Genomic DNA, 18,249 nt, shown 5'->3' on the forward strand with positions numbered 1-18,249 from the left:
CCATGGAATCCCCAAACTGTATAAATGTATAAACTATATCATTTATCGTATACTTGCACAAATTTAGGCTAAAAGGCTAACCTACTGGGTAAAAAAAAACTCATGTACTTTCAGAAATTTTAGATTCCATCAGCATAGGCTTGTTTAAGCAAAAAATGTTGGGAAAAAAATTCTTTCTGGAAAATGTTAACATTTATAATTTCATACATGACACTTGAGAGCAGCATTGTGTCCTTGTGGATTACAAAACAAACTACAACTGCTGTAAAGGCAGCGTAGTTGCAGTTCTGTGATAATATTACAGTCAATATTAATGAATAAATGGACCATCAGTCATCAGAGTTTCTTTAACCTTTTATGAGATTTGTTTGTAATGAAACTTGAAAAGATAAAACATGGTGTACAGGATGTGTTCTTGGCAGGATATTAATTGTAAAGTAAATCGCTGATATTTACTCAGAAGCCAAATACCACCCCTTGCCTTACAGTTTAAACATTTTAAGTCTATAACATACAGCATAACATTTGAACTTGACATTTTGGTGAGAACATTTTGGGAAACATGCTGAATTCTTTCTTCCAAGCAGGTTAAACCTATTCACCTGTTTTTGTTTTTGTTTTTTCTGCAAAGGTACAGAAGAGGAAAGATAAGTACCAGTCCCCAGTATTTCATGTAATTAATACAACTAAGTTGATTTAAAAGTTTTACACAGCAACAACCAAGTTTGTTTCAGTTTGCTAATTACCTACTAATAATCAAAGTAGTGCCTACTGTTGTACAGACAGAAAAAAGCCAGTCACAATAAGATGCTGGAACACTAAACTGATGTTGTAGATATTAACTAAAAGGGCTAACACGAAATTATTTTCACCCAATGACAAAGACAGACAAAATGCAGATCACTGTTATAGCATGCATTTTTGTTCACTGGTGATGTTATCAGTATCATTAAGACTATGCTGATGACCTTTTACATACAAAAATATTCAATAAGAACTGGTTTTAATTCATCATTCATTGAAACTATTGTCATTTCATCTCATAACTGGTGGAGTTATGAGATTCCTTTCCTGAAAATTTAGGTCTAAGTAAAATAGCCAGTCTTTAAGTCATGGCTGTACTTGCCTATACATGTTTATGTTAAAGTCCGTTATGAAGTATTGATCACATGCCTGGTATTTTCAGTCTTTAGTAATACATTCTAGTTAAGCTGGTTTTGAATTACAAACCCAAGTATTTATTTTCATCCAGAACAGTCTGCTGTGTTTAAAGGACTACAGCTCATATTAGCTGATGCTCTCTTACTATCGTTAAGAAAGTAAATTATTAAAAAAAAAAACCTTTTAACTTGTGATTTATCATTTTGCAATGCTCAAACCATTACGTAAGTCTTCTCTCACTAGGTGTATCAACGGATGGCTGCCGGGTTTGTGGAGGAAACAGGTGGTTCTTTATGCTTGACTGCTGAGACTGACTGATGCTGTCTTGCTGATGTTTTTGAGCACTGTGCTCTTTGTCATCCTCATCATCATCATCAACATGGGCCATGTTGCTGTCAATGTCTGAATCCAAATCACTGCCTTTAATTGTGGGACAGCCACCAGAGTACTCGATCTCCTCAGCACACGGAGGCTCATCGTCTTCAAAACAGCTGCATGAAAGAAGAAAGAATTGCCATGTTAAGTCTTGTTCACCAAAAACAACAAAGTAGGTTTTATGTAAAACACACTGTGTAAACACACAGCTTGCTTGCTTGCAGCAGTGGCATCAGATCAGCAGCTGTTCATCACCTCTTGCCATAAATACCTGAATTCCACTCGAACTGCTCTGGTTTAAAAACTGTCCTCCCTGCTGCCACAGGGAAAACCCACATGTGATAAGCCGCCCTAGAACGGTAGCTTACTTGTGAGACTTGTGGTCCAGCATGTTGTGGTCCAGGTCAATATGGTTGATGAGTTTCCTGCTGTATAGAATCCTTGTGTCTTTGGTTACAGACAACAGACTGTGGCAGAACTTCATCCCCATTTCCTGGTGCTCCTGGGTTCCTGTCTGCAGCCCCTGTAACAACACACACAGGCACACACACAGACACGCTCCCCTCCTGAGCCAAGTTAAGTATATTATACATCCTGAAAATTTGTGCACACTGCCCATTGAGAGACATTTGTTAGGAACACGCTACTGGATTTTTTACAAACCCAATCCAAATAAAAGCCACGATGCTGTGTAAAATGAAAACAAAAACAGATCTGCAAATCTCATAAAAGCATATTTTATTCGCAATAGAGCATAGAGAATATTGTAAATGCTTAAACTGAAACATTTTACTATTTAATTAAAAATACCCATCTTTTTTTTTAATTTGATGGACCAACATGACTCAAAAGTGCCCTTTTGAGGCACAGCAGAAGGAACATTTTACATCAAATTGGAACAACTGACAAGATGTCAGTAACATAGTAGGGCATAAAAAGAGCATCTTAGTCAGGCAAAGATTCTCTGAAGCAAAGCTTATGCAAAAGTTCAATAAGGAAGATCTGTAATCACTCATCTCCCTGCTATCCTGGGTTTTCAGCTACTAGCTATTCTTTACTTTACATTCATTTTATCATGCTGCCAAACTCAATTCTTACATCACTGTTCTAGCCCAGTCATCTTTTGCCCACCTTTTCCAAGCAAATCAGCTTCGTCTATGCACAAACTTTAATCTCAGTGCTCTTCTGTGGATGTGTGGGGTGGGTGCTGTCCCATCACTGGTGGGATTCTGTTCTGCTATGATGGGTCATTTGAGTCTAATCACCAAATAGTTTAAGAGAATTGTACAACTTGCATATCTGGAAAGGCTCCAGAAGATTAGCAACAGATGCTTTTTCGGGGAAGTCCTTGCATGACTCAGCAAGACAATGCTAAACCTCATACTGTGACAACAGCATTGCTCACTAACAGCAGATGACCTGGACTAGCCTGCCTGCAGTCCAGACTGGCTTTATCCATTTGAAAACATTTGAAGCATCATAAAATAAAATAAAAAAATCATCTCTCAGACAAGAATGGGGCATCCAAAAGTCTAGCAGCTGCTCTCCTCAGTTTATAGACTTTTATGGCCTGTTGTTAAAAGAAGACATCATGCTACCCGGTGCTAAACATGCTAAACATCTCAATCTTTGGGAAATGACCATATTTATGAAATTTGCATATCATTACATTCTGTTTTGATTTAGATTTATAAGTGCATAGGCTAAGTGGTCCAGCTCAAAAGGAACTTGTGCTCCAAAAAACAAAAACATCAAGAACAAAACAAAGTTGCATACAAGTGTGAACCAATGACAGTGCTCCCATAAAGACCTGTCAATTAATATGCGCATCCAGCCTTTACATTATTGCTAAGTTGTCGATGAAAACATATTTCAATCTCATAACAAAGTCTAGTTCTCTCTCTCTCTCTGAGGGTGTGTCCATTACCCATTAACAATTGCTGGAGCTGGGCAAGCTGAGAGATCAGCAGCTTGTTTCTAGTGGTTTGCACAGACGCATTGTGAATAAACCCCTGGTCTGTGTTGGTAAACTGAGAGGAAAGCAGCGTGCGAAGGAAAGTGCCACGGGTTATCTTTGGCTGCTCTGAGATCTGTTACGACCTGGGCTTTATAGAGAAATACACATAGCATTAGCAAGTAGATGAGATTCAGTGATTCAGCATTGCAACAGATTTTCCTTCTGCTAACCACCCTTGTTCAACATGTGTCATGTAGAGAAGATGGTGTTTGGTGGTGTGACAATAAAAAAAGAGGGGCTGGCAGTTCTGACCATGTCTGGTCTAGTAAATCAGGCAAGTTGAGCAGAGACACAAAGTATTCTGTGCAGGCTGACAGCGAAACACTTTACCCACTGAGGTATTATTGGCACAGCATGGTCAGGATCTCCTTATCAACACCAACCCTGCCACTCTGGAGCTCTACAGAGCTACAGGTATAAAACTGCTTTAAACTGGTCACATAGTTACTCCCTGTACACATGGCACAAAATGAACGGTAAAAAGTGCCAAAGTGCACAGTAGCATTAAGTAATTCTATTAGAGTACCTTAATTCACCCAATCTCTCTCTCACACACACACCTTGTATATTCCCTGGTTGCAGCCATTGTAAGTATTCTCCAAAGTATAACTTCTCAGAACTCCCATTTCCCTCCAGACAACCACTCTGGCTGTAGCAGAGCGAGACTTCTCTACCTGACAGGTTAAAATCAGAATTAAGGGTAGGTAAGAGAATATGGCCCATATAATAAGAAAAGTTATGAATATAACTATTCACACATTAACAAATATAAACACTACATGACAATAACAGTGCTAGTGGTGTTGATGAGGTATGATACATGAAGATGGCTGAGATAATGCTTTATTTAACCTGCTGTTCCAGGCAGAGATATTTATTTTATACAACTGACAGTGTTAATAATAAAGAAGTTAACAGTGACAACTAGTACAACTTTGCTTACAATACTGAGAAGGATAACAATATGAATTAATTAGTAGTTGTATTTAGTTGTACTGACAACTACGCTGTGGATTTATTATATGCAGTGATTTTCAAAATGAGAATTATTATTAGTATTGTAACTTTTACCAAAAAGTTGCAGCTGTTGAAAGAAAAGGTCGGCGCGATTCGATCCAAGGTCTTTGGAATGGTCTAGAAAAGCGATGAGAATGATAAAGACAGCGAGAGAGAGAGAGAGAGAGAGAGAGGAACAAAACATTTTATCTGGTTTCTCTGGTTTCAGAATTTGAAATACTGCTGCTGGTGAACGAGTAGAACAAAACCAGAAACCCCTATGGCCTGCTTGGCTTTGTGTGTGTGCTTTTCTTACCCTATATCCAGGATCCTCTTTCAATCCTACAGTGTCAACTGCAGAGCCAGACTGCCAGAGAGTCTCCTTAATGCTGCAGCCATACAGGAACACATTCTTTTTTCGAGAGTGGCCATGGTAGTCACAGAAAACCTAGTAAATATGAAGCAAGAAAGAGCTTAAGCATTTGCACAATAAAATATTTTGATTTGTGATTTTGCCTCTGAAACCAAACAGTGCATTTTAAGTCAAACAATTAATGTGTGATTAAAGTACAGACTTGTGGTTTTAATTTAACGGGTTCAACTAAAGTGTTCACTGTTTAGATATTACAGCCATTTTTATATAGAGGCTCTAAAGCAATTTAATTTCATGACTTCATGTTTAGGTCAGGTCTGTTTGCTAATTATTACATAATAAATTAAGCAGATGAAAGATCTGGAGCTGAAATTGATTCCAAGTGTCAGTTTGGCTTGTGGTAGCTTGAAGTGTAAACAAAAAGAGACGCCAGTGGAATTAATGAATTTCCAACTTGCGGTCTTTATTATCAACAAACCTCTAAAAGTAACTGGCCCAGGTATTTGGAATAATGCAAGTCTCGGGTTAGCATAACCAAATGAAAAACAAAATATCCACATAAACCAACATCAAACCAAAATAAAAAGAAGAAGTAAACAAGCAAGCTTTGATAAGCTCTTCATAAGACTTCCTGTTTTTTTTTTTTTTTAACACATGCTCCAAAGCCTTGCTACGGCATCACTACCTAATACTTAAACGACAAATTCAGAATTTACAAGACAAGAACTGAAAGGCTGCGAATACTTACGCACATTTTTTTTGTATGGTACATTTTACAACACATTTTTGATTTGAATTTTTAATAAATCTAATTAACAAATAAATAATTTTTGGATGTAATGTATGTAGATTAACTAATGTGTGAAAGTGTGTCAAACATGCAGGACAGATATTTAGCAAAACCAAAGAGCTTAACATTTCAAAAAGAAAACATTACATAACAGCATGTGTATCTCACCACTGGACTCCGTCCTATAATGTTGAGGTAGTAGAGAAAGCCTTTGGTGTGGTAGATGGTTGGACTCAGAAGAGGGTCTGGTTTACTCCACTGACGATTCAGATCTTTGCTGTTCAGGTCACAGCGATTTCTGAGGAGACAGACAAGAAGGAGACAGAAGAGATATCTTCATGGCCCTATGTAAAAAGTGATTGCCCCTAAACTTAATAGCTGGTTGGGCCGCCCTTGGAAGCAACAACTGCAATCAAGCGTTTGCAATATCTGAAAAACAGTCTTTTTGGAATTCAGAAATAAGTCTGACACTTAAAGGGTGTACCTTTAAGACACTTAGTCTTAAAGGTACACCCTGTTTATGTATCTTTAGTAAACCATACAGACTTGGTGTATCTTCCCTTGGGTATAGCCTGTGGTATGAGGTTCCGTCAGTAGTATTTTCTTGTTCTGACTGCTTCAGACAATCTATCACCCTCTTCCAGTAACCACTTCCTGGGTCTCGTTTCAAGTATTTTTTTTCACTGAACCGTGACAAAATGTTCTAATGACAGTCTTTCTGGTTCAGCAAAACCATATATCTGTATGACCAAGACATCAAGACGCTCTGCCAGGCTTCTTGGGAAACTCAGGAAACTGTTGGGTTACTTTGCAGTTTGCTTTGGATCATTATTCATCTGCACTGTGAAGCTTTGTCCCATCAGTGTTGCAGCATTAGTCTGAATGTGAGCAGAGTGCAGTCCTGTAGACTCTTCATCCTGCTGCTTCTATCAGCAGTCAATGAACACCAGTGCCGAGGCTGACTGGCGACCATACATACCCATCCCATAACATTGCTTCCACCATGTTTGACAGATGATGTGATGTTTTAGATTATTAACTGTTTCTCTCCTCCTCCTTACTTTCTGGCACAAGTTCATCTGGGGTTCTGCTGTTCATAAGTTTGTTTTTTTTTCATATTTACTTTCATAAATGCATCCCTTGATTGCAGACTTCGTAGGCTGACTGTGATTTGGTTAAGTAAAGGTTAAGTAAAGACGTTATTATTTCTGATAGATTTTTTTACCTCCTTCACTCCTTGCTTCATTTCTTTGGTCCTCATTTTGAAATGTGTTTTGAGTCTCTGAAAATTAAAGTTTTTGTATAGAACTTGATATATTTCTTGTACAGTTAATGCCATATTTTTCTTAAATCCTTTGATTTAAAGCTGAAAGTGTGTGCTTTCCAATTGCATCAGAACTGTTTTTACACCACCACAGTGGATTTCAGAGGTTAAATTATGAGAATGTTCAAACTGTCAGTAACTCATAAAGCACAAAAATGACAAAAATTATATCAACAGTGAATGTTATTGTAATATTGTAGGAGTTACATTAGCATATGCTACCTGCAGCATTTCATTGTTAAGAAGCCTGGTGTAAGTGGAGCCAAGGGCATTGTTTCCTTACATGTTTCAAGTAAAGTAAAAGTGTATATTATATAATTTTTTAACCATTCCAACAATGTTCCTGCTCCTCACTCACGTGCCATTGATGACTCCATCTGGGTTGAGCATGGGGATGACCTTAAAGACGAAGGCCTCCCTGAGACTCTGGGCCACCAGGTCATTGCTGCACAGAAACTCCAAAGTGCCCTTCATCACCCAGCTGGCATTGGACTCACCAGGATGCACACGGCTGGTCAGTACAATATAGGGGCGATTACCTAGGAAAATTATTATCACACAATCATCAGTTTGCCTAATGATATAACATATTGAACAAGGAAGTTAGTTTCTAGAGATCAAGCATCTTCCCCTGGGTGTAGCCTGTATGAGGTCTGGCCAATAGCATTGTCTTGTTCTTTCTGCTTCTGGCAATCTATCACCCTCTTTCTGTAACCACTTACTGGGTCTCTTTTCAAGCATTTTTATAAAGTACAACGTATTAAAGCAGATTAGAAAAATGCTATGTAATAAGGCATGTCAATGGCTCACATCTAAAACCAACTAATAATGTCTATCAGGATAACATCGTTATCCAGATCAGATTTTTAATTTAACAAAATCTTTAGATTTAGTCAAAGATGGTGAGACCCAGAAGCCGATTACAACTGCTGTGGAACAGTCGTAATTAACATACAGTTAACAAGCTGAGTGTCTGTGACTTTAATGTGAAAGATCTACAAAGAGCAAGCAAACAGATCTGTGAACTAAACAGTACAACTGGTGCTGGAGTCTGGAGGTGAGAGTACGGGCTATAACTGGTAAAGTGAGAAAGGTGGCTGATATGATGGAGTGAAGGTGGAGTCCAACTGTTGGTTGGAAGACAGGAAGAGAAATGGAGTAGTGGTAGGGGTGGGTTTTGATTATTGATTTTCTGATTAAAATCGATGCCCCAAAACACCAACCGACCCCTGCAGGAGACTGTCAGACTTCCACTGACCCCGTGTCCACCACCAGCCATGTGCAAGACACACAGGGAGATGTGACTACAGTCGACCAACGCCAACTAAGCACTGGAATTGATCAGAGAGATCAGAGAGAAATAAATTCATCCAATTAAAATTTTAAAGAGGCATGCATTTTCTACAAACTAATGTGATCTAGAAGTACATTTCTACATAATTATGAAGATAATTAATGTTGCCCAACTGTAGTGTAGTGGTGGAGGTGTTCTGAAATTTACAAATTTACAATTTAGGGGCAGAAATGTCAATTTACTCCAGTTAGCAGAGTAGTCTGATATGAATGTGATTTTAGCAGTGAGTCTGATTGTCTTCAGAAGAGAGGTTTGTGTTCCCAAGGAAAGTAATGTATCATCAGCATATAGGCTTATCTTAGATCATCTTAAGATCATTTGTCCTGACAGACACATTTGGAGAGCTGTATAGCGTTTTGATCCAATTTATACGGTGGCCCTGAGAGGCCAAACGGACTGCAACTTAAGAAAACACCAGCAATAAGAAAAATGCTGCAAAAACACACAAAACACAACGGAAATAGGAAATAGGAAAAACGAAAATGGAAATAGGAAAAAACAGAATCCAAAAGCACAAGGGAAGTGACTGGGGAGACAATAACCCGACGGACCAGTTGCAGGAACCAAAACATGCTCGGTAAGAGTGTTTTAATCTCATGATTCATATAATACTGATGACGGATTTTTTAGGCTAATAGTTAGGCTAACACACTTACCTCTCATCTTTTCTTACCTCACATCTTTTCTTTCCTATTTCCGTTTTCAATTTTCCTATTTCCGTTGTGTTTTGTGTGCTTTTGCAGCATTTTTCTTATTGCTGGTGCTTTCTTAAGTTAACCTGTCACTCATTGTGGATATGGGTCGTATGTGCCAAGGAATCGGCAGGAATACCATAGGGGCAAAACACCAGCTACCAGCAGATAGAGCAGTCGCCTGAGACTGCAACACCAGACTGACCAACCTGTGCACCACCAAGAATGCTAGAACAAAGATGATGTGAGCTGCATTGACTACAAAAAATGAGCTATGCCATAAAGATATGGCAAAGACTTGTTGAAGCTAAGCTAAAAAGAGGTGACAATTAGTGAGGAGCATTATGGCACTACAGATGCAATGTTTGCTTTGAGTGTGAACTAAAAAGAAGGTCAGAAGCCAGGGGAATTAGAAGTACTGTGCTGAACCATCACAATTGTGTTTAGGTCTGATGACTGTGGAAGCCAGGCGATCTGGTGCAGCGCTCCATCACTCTCCTTCTTCTTCAAAAAGCTCTTACACAGCCTGAAGGTGTGTGTTGGGGTCACTGTCCTGAGTCGCTGCAGGATGCTGTGGTTCCCCCACACCATCACACGTCCTCCTCTTCCATGATTCACAGTGGGGAACCATGAATGTAGAGACCATCTGTTCACTTTTTTTGCATCACACTGCCAATGGAACCAAAAGATCTCAAATGTGGACTCATCAGACCAAAGCACAGATTCCCACTGGTCTGATGCCCATTTCTTGTGTTTCTTGGCCCAAACAAATCTCTTCTGCTTGTTTCTTTTCCATAGTAGCAGTTTCTTAGCAGTTTTCCAGACTGACTGACCTTCAGTTCTTAAAGTAATGATGGACTGTTGTTTCTCTTTACTTAGCTGACTGGTTCATGCCATAGTATGAATTCTAGCAGTTGTCAAATAGGGCTGTCAGCTGTGTACCAACCTGACTTCTGCACAACACAGCTGATGGAGCCAACCCCATTAAGAAGTCAAGAAAATTCCACAAATGAACCCTGACAAGACACACCTGGTGAATTAAAAACCATTTCAGGTGACTACATCATGGAGCTCATTGAGAGAAGAGAAGGGTGTGCAGCTCTGTCAACAAAGCAAAGGGTGGATACTTTGAGGAATCTAACATATCATATTTAGAGCTATTTATCCTTTTTTGTTTGCTACATAATTCCATATATCTTGCTTCATATATTTGATGCCTTCAGTTTGTATCTACAATGTAGAAAGTAGTAAAATAAAGAAAAAACATTAATTGAGAATGTGTGTCCAAACTTTTGGCTAGTAGTGTAGCTTTGTCTATTCATGAAGCCAGATGAGACACATCAATTAAACTGCAGGAATGTCTTAAAGACATAAAGACCTGGATGATACAATACCCTAGGAATATGTGATTCCTAAGGTTTTTCAAAGCAGAATGGGAGGCAGAGCCTTGAGCTTTCAGGCCCCCTTTTTATGTAATCAGCTCCCAGTTTGGATTCAGACACCCTCTCTACTTTCAAGACTAGGCTTAAAACTTTCCTTTGGTTACAGTTCAGTCTAGATCAGGTGAGTGTGAATTCTCCCTTAGTTACACTGCAGTAAGAGTGTTTCTTCTTTACTCACCTCTTTTTACTCCACATGTCTTCATACATCAATCTGCATTTAATGATTAATTAATCTCTGGCTCTCTTTTACAGTGCTTTTTCTTTCTTTTATTTGTCCTGTCCATCTCCCTTCACTCCCAACTGGTCGTGGCAGATGACTGCCCCTTCCTGAGCCTGGTTCTGCTGGAGGTTTCTCACTGTTTAAACAGATTTTTCCTTTTACACTGTTGCCAAAGTGCTTTTTCATAGGAGTTAGTCTGACTGTTTGGGCTTTCTCTGTACTATTCTAGGATCTTTACAAGATAAAGTGCCTTGAAGTGACTGTTGTGGTTTGGCGCTACATAAATAAAATTTAATTGAAGAAGACATTTGGTGATTCTTCTGGCTTCATCAGTAGGTGACCTCCACTGGAGCAGTTTGCAGCAAAGTATGAAGCAGTAGTGATGAGAATTATCACTTATAAGTCTGAGGCAATGACTCTCTGCTGTAAAAAGTTAGAATGCCTACTCTGCACATCTACGGGCAATTTAGAGTCACCAGTTAATCCACTAACTGCATGTTTTTGGGAGGAAGGCGGAGTACCTGGAGAGAACCCAGACAGATACAGGGAGAATGTTCAAACTCTGCACAGAGGGCCCAAAGCTGCTCCAATATGTTCTCATGTAGAGAAACATGACAGTATACATATGCATCCTAGATTATAATTCTGAGTCTAACAACTGAAAATAACAATATTTTCTAGTGATAATTATATGTGAAAAAATGCAAACATTTCTCCACGCATATAGCGTTAGTGAGTGAGGTTGACAATTTCATGTGTTCACCATGAAATTGAAGAATCTGTTATGAATGTGTGACTGGGTGAATGACACTTGTAATAGAAAGTTATTTGAGTGCTCAAATTGAATAGAAAGGTCCTATATAAGTACCAGTCCCTCTACCATTCCAATGTGGCTGTGTAAACACGCAAGTACCCCTGACATGAGTAGCACTACTTACGCATCTGGTGCAGGTCTTTCCACCTTCTGCTGACTGGACAGGCAGTGATGGTAACTATTGGACAGGAGTTTCCAGCCAAAGTGCTACAAAGAGTCTGCTGCTTGAAAAACACCTTGGCCGGATCCACTGATTTCTGCAGTATTTTCAAGTGAGCCTGACAAAAATAACAAATATATACTTAGGTCTATAATTATTTATAAAACAGATATATTTTTCTTGTAATTCTGTCTCTGTACACCACCAGAGCGGAGCTGAAGTCAAACAATCAAGATGTTTTTGAAATTCAGACTTTCAAATTTAATTCAAGGGGTTTAACAAGAGTATTACCTTAACTACTTAAGAATTACAGCTGATTTTGTACAGTGGGGGAAAATAATTATTGGATATTTGATTGGTGATATGTTTTGGTTCATGTCATGCTGAAAGACCCATCCACAACTCCTCTTCATTGTTCTGGCTGAAGGCCGAGGTTCTCGTCTACAATTTTATGATACATGACCTTGGACCCTTAGCAGAAAAACTATTCCAAAGCATAATATTTCCACCACCATGATTGACTGTGGGGATTGTGTTCTTTGGGTCTGCATTTTGTTCCCTCCAAACACAGCAGCTCAAGTTGGTCATATCCTGCATTAGTTTTATTTATTTATCATGCCTGGTGAAAGAACTGTATGAATTACTCTGTATTTAATGTTTCACGTTTGTTTCCTCCACAGATTGATGATCAGGTTGAGGGTTTGAATTGGATTAAAATACAGTATTGCAAATTTCATTAGTGACATTAAAACCAGTTGGGACCAGTGGTTGGATCCTGTATTGGGTGCCCCGGGCCTTGACAGGATTTTCTCCCTTTGAACTACAGTTCAGGATTTTTGACCTACTTAAAGAAAACTAGGAGAAAGTGCCAAGTCCTAGTAAATATCCAATTCAGTATTTTATGGACTTGAGAGAAAAACGTCACACTTTCGGTAGGGTATGTGAAGATTTGCTGGTGATGGTGGTTTGATGGTTCCCAGCCAAAGTCAGGCTGTGGGAGTTATGTGCCAGTGGGGTGTGACTGCAGGAGGGAAAGGTGTGGTGCCAGCTAGGGAGGATGACACACCTGACATGCATCTGGTGATTAACCTTCCTCACTATATAGCAGCTGTGGAGGGAAAAACACAGAGCAGGTTGTGCAGTATGCTGAAAAGCAACAGAAAGAGTAAGCACTCCACAGCCGGCCATTTAAGAAAAAGGTGTATAAAAAGATGTATAAAATGTATACTGCATTGTTTTTACATTAGACTTAGACATTGTACTTATTTATTGAGTTACATTTTTCCCCAGAGGTTTGAGAATAGAGCTAAAATAGTAATTCAGTTGAGGTAGGGAAGACCCAAATGCAGACAAAGTTTTTTTTAAAAAAGGTTTAAATATAAAAAAGCTGATTTACCATAGCCTGAATAACAAGATGACATAGGAGGGGATGCAAATGAGGGTGAACAAGGGTGCACATAAAAACAGTGATTGCATGTCTGAACTGCTCATAGCTTAAAAAACTCAAAATTCATGTTTGTTGTCTGAGACAAAATAGTCTTTATAAACCAACTTCACATAGAACCTATAAAATTACATTTTCTGCTTCATATTGATCAGTTTTTCCAGAACAAGAGTGAGGTGCAGAACTGTAGTAACTACAGGGGATAAAGCTGTTGGGGGTGGGATTTGGTCAGGGATCTGGTCTGAGCCCCTTCTCGTTTTCAGTCATGATGGACAGGTTGACTTGTGAAATCAGGCAGGAGTGGACTCTGATGTTTGCAGATGACATAGGATCTATAAGGAGCATATGGAGAACCTGGAGAGGTGGAGGTATGTACTGGAGAGAGGACGAATGAAAGACATTAGAAGCCAGAAGACCGAATGCATGTGTGTGAATAAGAGGGAGCTGAGCTGAGGTAGTGAACGCCGAATAATTTAAATGAGGTCAACCATCCAAAGTACCGGACAGTACATGAGAGGTGAAGAAGGGAGTCAAGGCAGGGTGGAGTAAGTGGATATGAGTATCGGAGGTAATTTGTGAAAGAAGCAGCAGCAAGAGAGAAAGGCAAGATTTACAAGAAGGTAGTGAGACCTGCTATGATGTACAGAGAGGCAGAGCTGAAGATGTTAAGACTTTCATTGGGAATGACAAGAAGATATAGGATTTGAAATGATTACATCAGAGGGACAGCTCAGGTTGAGACAAAGTTAGAGAGTAAAGGCTGAGATGATCAGGACGTGCAGAGGAGAACTAGTAAATATATATACTGGATAAAAGATGCTGAAAATGGAGCTGCCAGACTGAAAGATTCATGGATGTAGTGAAGAATATGCAGAGGGTTGGTCTGGCAGAGGAGGATACTATGATAGGATGAGATGGGGGCAGATGATCTGCTGTGGTGACCCCTAAAGGGAGCAGCTGAAAGAAGAGATTTTATATTGACTAGCCTGCTTGTGACATCTCAGATGGCAACGCATGATCTAAAATACAAAGAAAACAAAAAATAAAGATTTTTCTGGTAATAAAAGAGTTCTTAGTAACCACCTTATCTGTCTTTGTAATATAAAATATTGCCATATTGTTCAGGTTATAGTTATGGGGCTTATGGTTGCTGTTAAAATAACAGAGATGGATTCACATTTGAAATTATTTAACTGTGTCATCTGCGTGGCTTGATGCAGCTTTTCCCAACATGTGTATCTATATCTGTACACAAAGATTAGAGTAAGGTACATACAGTCCAGATAACAATTATCAACAAATTCCACAAGAAAGGTTTGAAAAGACTGGCATTTTAAAGCTTATCGGCCAAAGGTTGACTGGAGGGGGAAAGTGTGCTGCGAAAGGATGCACAAGCAACAGGGATGACTGCAGCCTTGAACTGTCTATTAACAAGCTTCTCGAGAAGTGGACTGAAGCTGGTGTCAGAGTATCAAGAGCCACCATGAACAGAAATGTTCTGGACAGGGACAGCAAATGTCACAATATCAAGAAACTCTTGAGCCAGAGAAAGAACTCGACTGTTGTCTTTTCAGATGAAAGTAAAACTTGCATTTCATTTAGAAATCAAGGTCCTAGAGTCTGGAGGAAGCACAGACAGACACAGGATCCAAAACGTTTGAAGTCCAGTGTGAAGTTTCTGCAGTTTAAGGTGATATAAGGTGCCATGTCATCGGCTGGTTTTGGTGCTGCTTTGGTCCTCTGTTTTATCAAGTCATTGTAGGAGATCTTAAGGCACTACAAGAGTCCATCAGCTGACAGACTTTATAGATATTCAGGCTTTACTTTGAGTGATGTGAGTAATATGCTATAATCATCAAAATCAAACAATCAAACAAAAAAAGGTGTTGAAATATTTCTTTGTGTAATGACTATAACATGTCACTTTTATGATTTAATGTTCATGAACTTAATTAGATTCTTGATTTTTTACACTATATATGTCACACTTGTACATATGCTAGTATATAGAAGTGTGAATTATACTGTATTATTTAACTGAGACTTGTATGAATTGAAACTCATCATAGTTTGTTTACATTTTTACACAGCTTCACAACTTTATTTGTGATAGGGTTATAAACATTCTACAAAAACATTAAGTTTAAACTCTGACCAAAGTAAATAAACGGGATTATTATATGAAAAGAATTTTTAAAAAAAATACCATCACAGCAGAGTATGTGTAGGGATAATGGTAGGCCAGGTAGCAGACATCCTCACTGTGTTTGAAGGTGATGGTAAAGGTCAGGGTGTAAAAGGTAGTTCTCCTTCTGCCCTGTGCTGGACAAAAGTTGTTTCTGTTGGAGAAAATTGAGAAAAAAAATGTTTTGTTATATGTAGACTATCTAAATCAGGGGAACTGATACAACATAGTCGAACAGTAGGTAATATTATGGCACACGTACAAAAATACAATGTTTTGGGAGGTTTTTTTCCCAGTCCACCAGATGGTGCTATTGACTGTTTTTCTAGTGAGGTCAGTGCGCCTGAAGCTGCTCCCAAAGACATGCATGGTAGGTTAATTGCTGCTTCTAGATTGAGAGTGAATGGTTGTCTCTTTGGATGGATAGGCCTCTGGTAATTGCTACTGCTAACATCTGTTTTGAACAGCTAAAATCAGCTGTCAATTACAGTTAGTCTCAGTGGGGGTTTTTAATGAATGAACTTCTTCATTTGAAGTATCTATTGGAGAATCACACACAGTTCTGTGCTTGATCTATGACTAATTTACACAAGTTTCAAACCCGTGTGTCTTTTTGCCCCTTATTAAATGTTTTTCGAGGTCTGACCTGCCTTCAGCAGCCTGCTAAAGCTACTCTCCAACACTTGGATTTCCAACATCTCTCTAATTAATGAAAAAAATGTAAAATGTTTTCATACCTGAAATAACAAATTTCCGTTCCAGTTCTGATCCAGTGTGGTCTACCTTCCAGGGCTTCTTTTACTGAATACAGGACCGGCTGCATTCCTGCAGTATACACACACACACACAACACACACACACGCACGCGCACACACGTCAAGAAGTTCCTGGGTTCAAATACACTGGTCAGTGGGTAACTTTTAGTGTATAGTTTCATGATGTCCCCATGGGTTCTCCCTCAGTGCTCCAGCTTCCTGTTTAATAACATACATACTGGGTAAAATGGTGATACTAAATCAGTTGTGATTGTGAATTGCTCTCTCTCCAGCATGTTATTCTTTCAGCTTCATGGTTGCATAATCATGCAGTGTGGAAAGTTGCAGTCATGCTTAAATGCAAAGTTTTTTTCTCGTCACACATGAAATGAAATGATGTCACAGAGTGCTTATTTTCTTCACAAACACCTGCGCGCCTATTTGGAGAGTAAATAAGTACCATGTGACATCACTGATTTATGTATAAAGCAATAATGACAATAGTGACAAATTAAGTTTATAAATGAGGGAACACACACACAAACCACCTCACCATAGTTGAACTGGCTGTTGCTCTTCTCACAGTTGATGACATTAAAACGGTATGGGACACCGGCTGCCATGTTACTAACTTCAAAGTAAAACCACTGGGTATGCTGAGAAGAGTTAACATCTGGATTCAATATGAGGTCATATTCATATCTAGAAGAGAAGAGACGACACTGTTGTTTTGTACTGCATTTAAAATGAAACATGATTTATTTTCTCAGTAATTAGTAATAATGAAATATAAGCTTAGATCTCCTAAACTTGTGGTGATAATGTGTGTGTGTGTGTGTGTGTGTGTGTGTGTGTGTGTGTGTGTGTGTGTGTCTCAACACAACATACCTGCGGACCTGAACAGCCTTTCTCAGATTCCCAGATTCAAACTTGGAAAAAAACCTCAAAGAATCAGACTGACACTGAAGACTGACAGACGGAGAAACAAAGAGAGACACAGACGGTCTTTAGGACACACACCACCCTATTCCTACATGAACACACACACACACCTATCTGTCTGTCTCTTGCTGTGATTTTTGCAAAAAAGCAAGCAAGAGGGTTAGGGTTAGGTTATTTAAAATTAATTTCTAGTATCAGCTGATGTTTGCTGGAGCCACAGCTGTAAAAGCTGCTGCTCATGATATCGGTTTGGAAACTTGAAGGTGATACAAATCATGCATATATACCAACAAGACAGTGTACATCACTGTCACAACAGCGTTTGTTTTAGTTCAAAGGCTTTATGGTTTTTCCTATAATACCTGGTGGTCTAGTCGGCCGATTTTTTGTCAGTTCAGCCTTATATATTATGTTTAACCCGAGTGACCACCCGGTCAGCTGGTGGGTAACAGGCATCTCCGAAAACGTTAGAGCACTTATGCAAATATGTGATGTCTTGATAAATCGAGCAGGTATTTGAAGTTTACACAGCACCATTCTCGCATGAAAATATCTTAAAAGTTTATTTTGTGACCCAGAAAGAGTAGTATTTCAAACTCCGCCACTCTGTGTTCCTCTGCCACTGCCTCGTTTGAGCTTTGGACGAAATGGATTCTGGGATATTGCATTTCGTCATTTCGAGCTGATTGGAGACCAGAACAGCCAATCAGATATTTTTGCATCCAAGTCTGTGATTGGCTGGTTTTGTGGCACAGATATAACGGTGTAGAGAAAGAGTTGAGCGCGCACGGGCAGAAATGTTGAGAGCGCGAGCAACACATTGCGAGCAAGCGCAAATGCAAAAACTGAGCGAGAGGGGCTGCTATTGTGTGTGTGTGTGGATAATGGCAAACACTGAAATAAATTTTTTGCATGCTAGCTAAAACACCGGTGTCGGCACATAAGGACGCTGTCATAGCCTGTCAACCACGTTGATTAGCTGCGTATATACGAATGTGAATCGCATCATTGGCTGGACTGTGGGATAAGGTGGCATCGTCAGTGTTGGGGAGTAACGGAATACATGTACCGCCGTTACGTATTTAAAATACAAAATATGAGTAACTGTATTCCGTTACAGTTACCGTTTAAAAAGGTGGTATTTAGAATACAGTTACTTTGTTGAAATAAATGGATTACACGGCAGTATTTTCCTGTTTCATATT

General features: G+C 39.1%; 1 protein-coding gene across 1 annotated transcript in view; it reads right to left on the reverse strand.

Annotated features, from left to right (window-relative positions):
• Positions 1–342: 342 nt before the first annotated feature.
• Positions 343–18,249, reverse strand: part of agbl1 (AGBL carboxypeptidase 1) — a 56,899-nt gene continuing 38,992 nt past the window's right edge. The window contains exons 15-26 of the mRNA XM_084934323.1: positions 16,991–17,071; positions 16,656–16,804; positions 16,085–16,172; positions 15,369–15,501; positions 11,683–11,836; positions 7,395–7,575; positions 5,881–6,010; positions 4,866–4,997; positions 4,625–4,687; positions 4,114–4,227; positions 1,905–2,059; positions 343–1,652 (exon numbers count right to left, since the gene is read on the reverse strand). Coding sequence (XP_084790449.1) covers positions 1,382–1,652; positions 1,905–2,059; positions 4,114–4,227; positions 4,625–4,687; positions 4,866–4,997; positions 5,881–6,010; positions 7,395–7,575; positions 11,683–11,836; positions 15,369–15,501; positions 16,085–16,172; positions 16,656–16,804; positions 16,991–17,071 — 1,651 coding nt within the window. The 3' untranslated portion in view covers positions 343–1,381. The remainder of the gene's footprint in view (positions 1,653–1,904; positions 2,060–4,113; positions 4,228–4,624; positions 4,688–4,865; positions 4,998–5,880; positions 6,011–7,394; positions 7,576–11,682; positions 11,837–15,368; positions 15,502–16,084; positions 16,173–16,655; positions 16,805–16,990; positions 17,072–18,249) is intronic.

Source organism: Perissodus microlepis, chromosome 7 (genome assembly GCF_051167445.1).
Source record: "Perissodus microlepis isolate ML-2025 ecotype Zambia chromosome 7, ASM5116744v1, whole genome shotgun sequence".
In the NCBI taxonomy this organism is placed as follows: Eukaryota; Metazoa; Chordata; class Actinopteri; order Cichliformes; family Cichlidae; genus Perissodus; species Perissodus microlepis.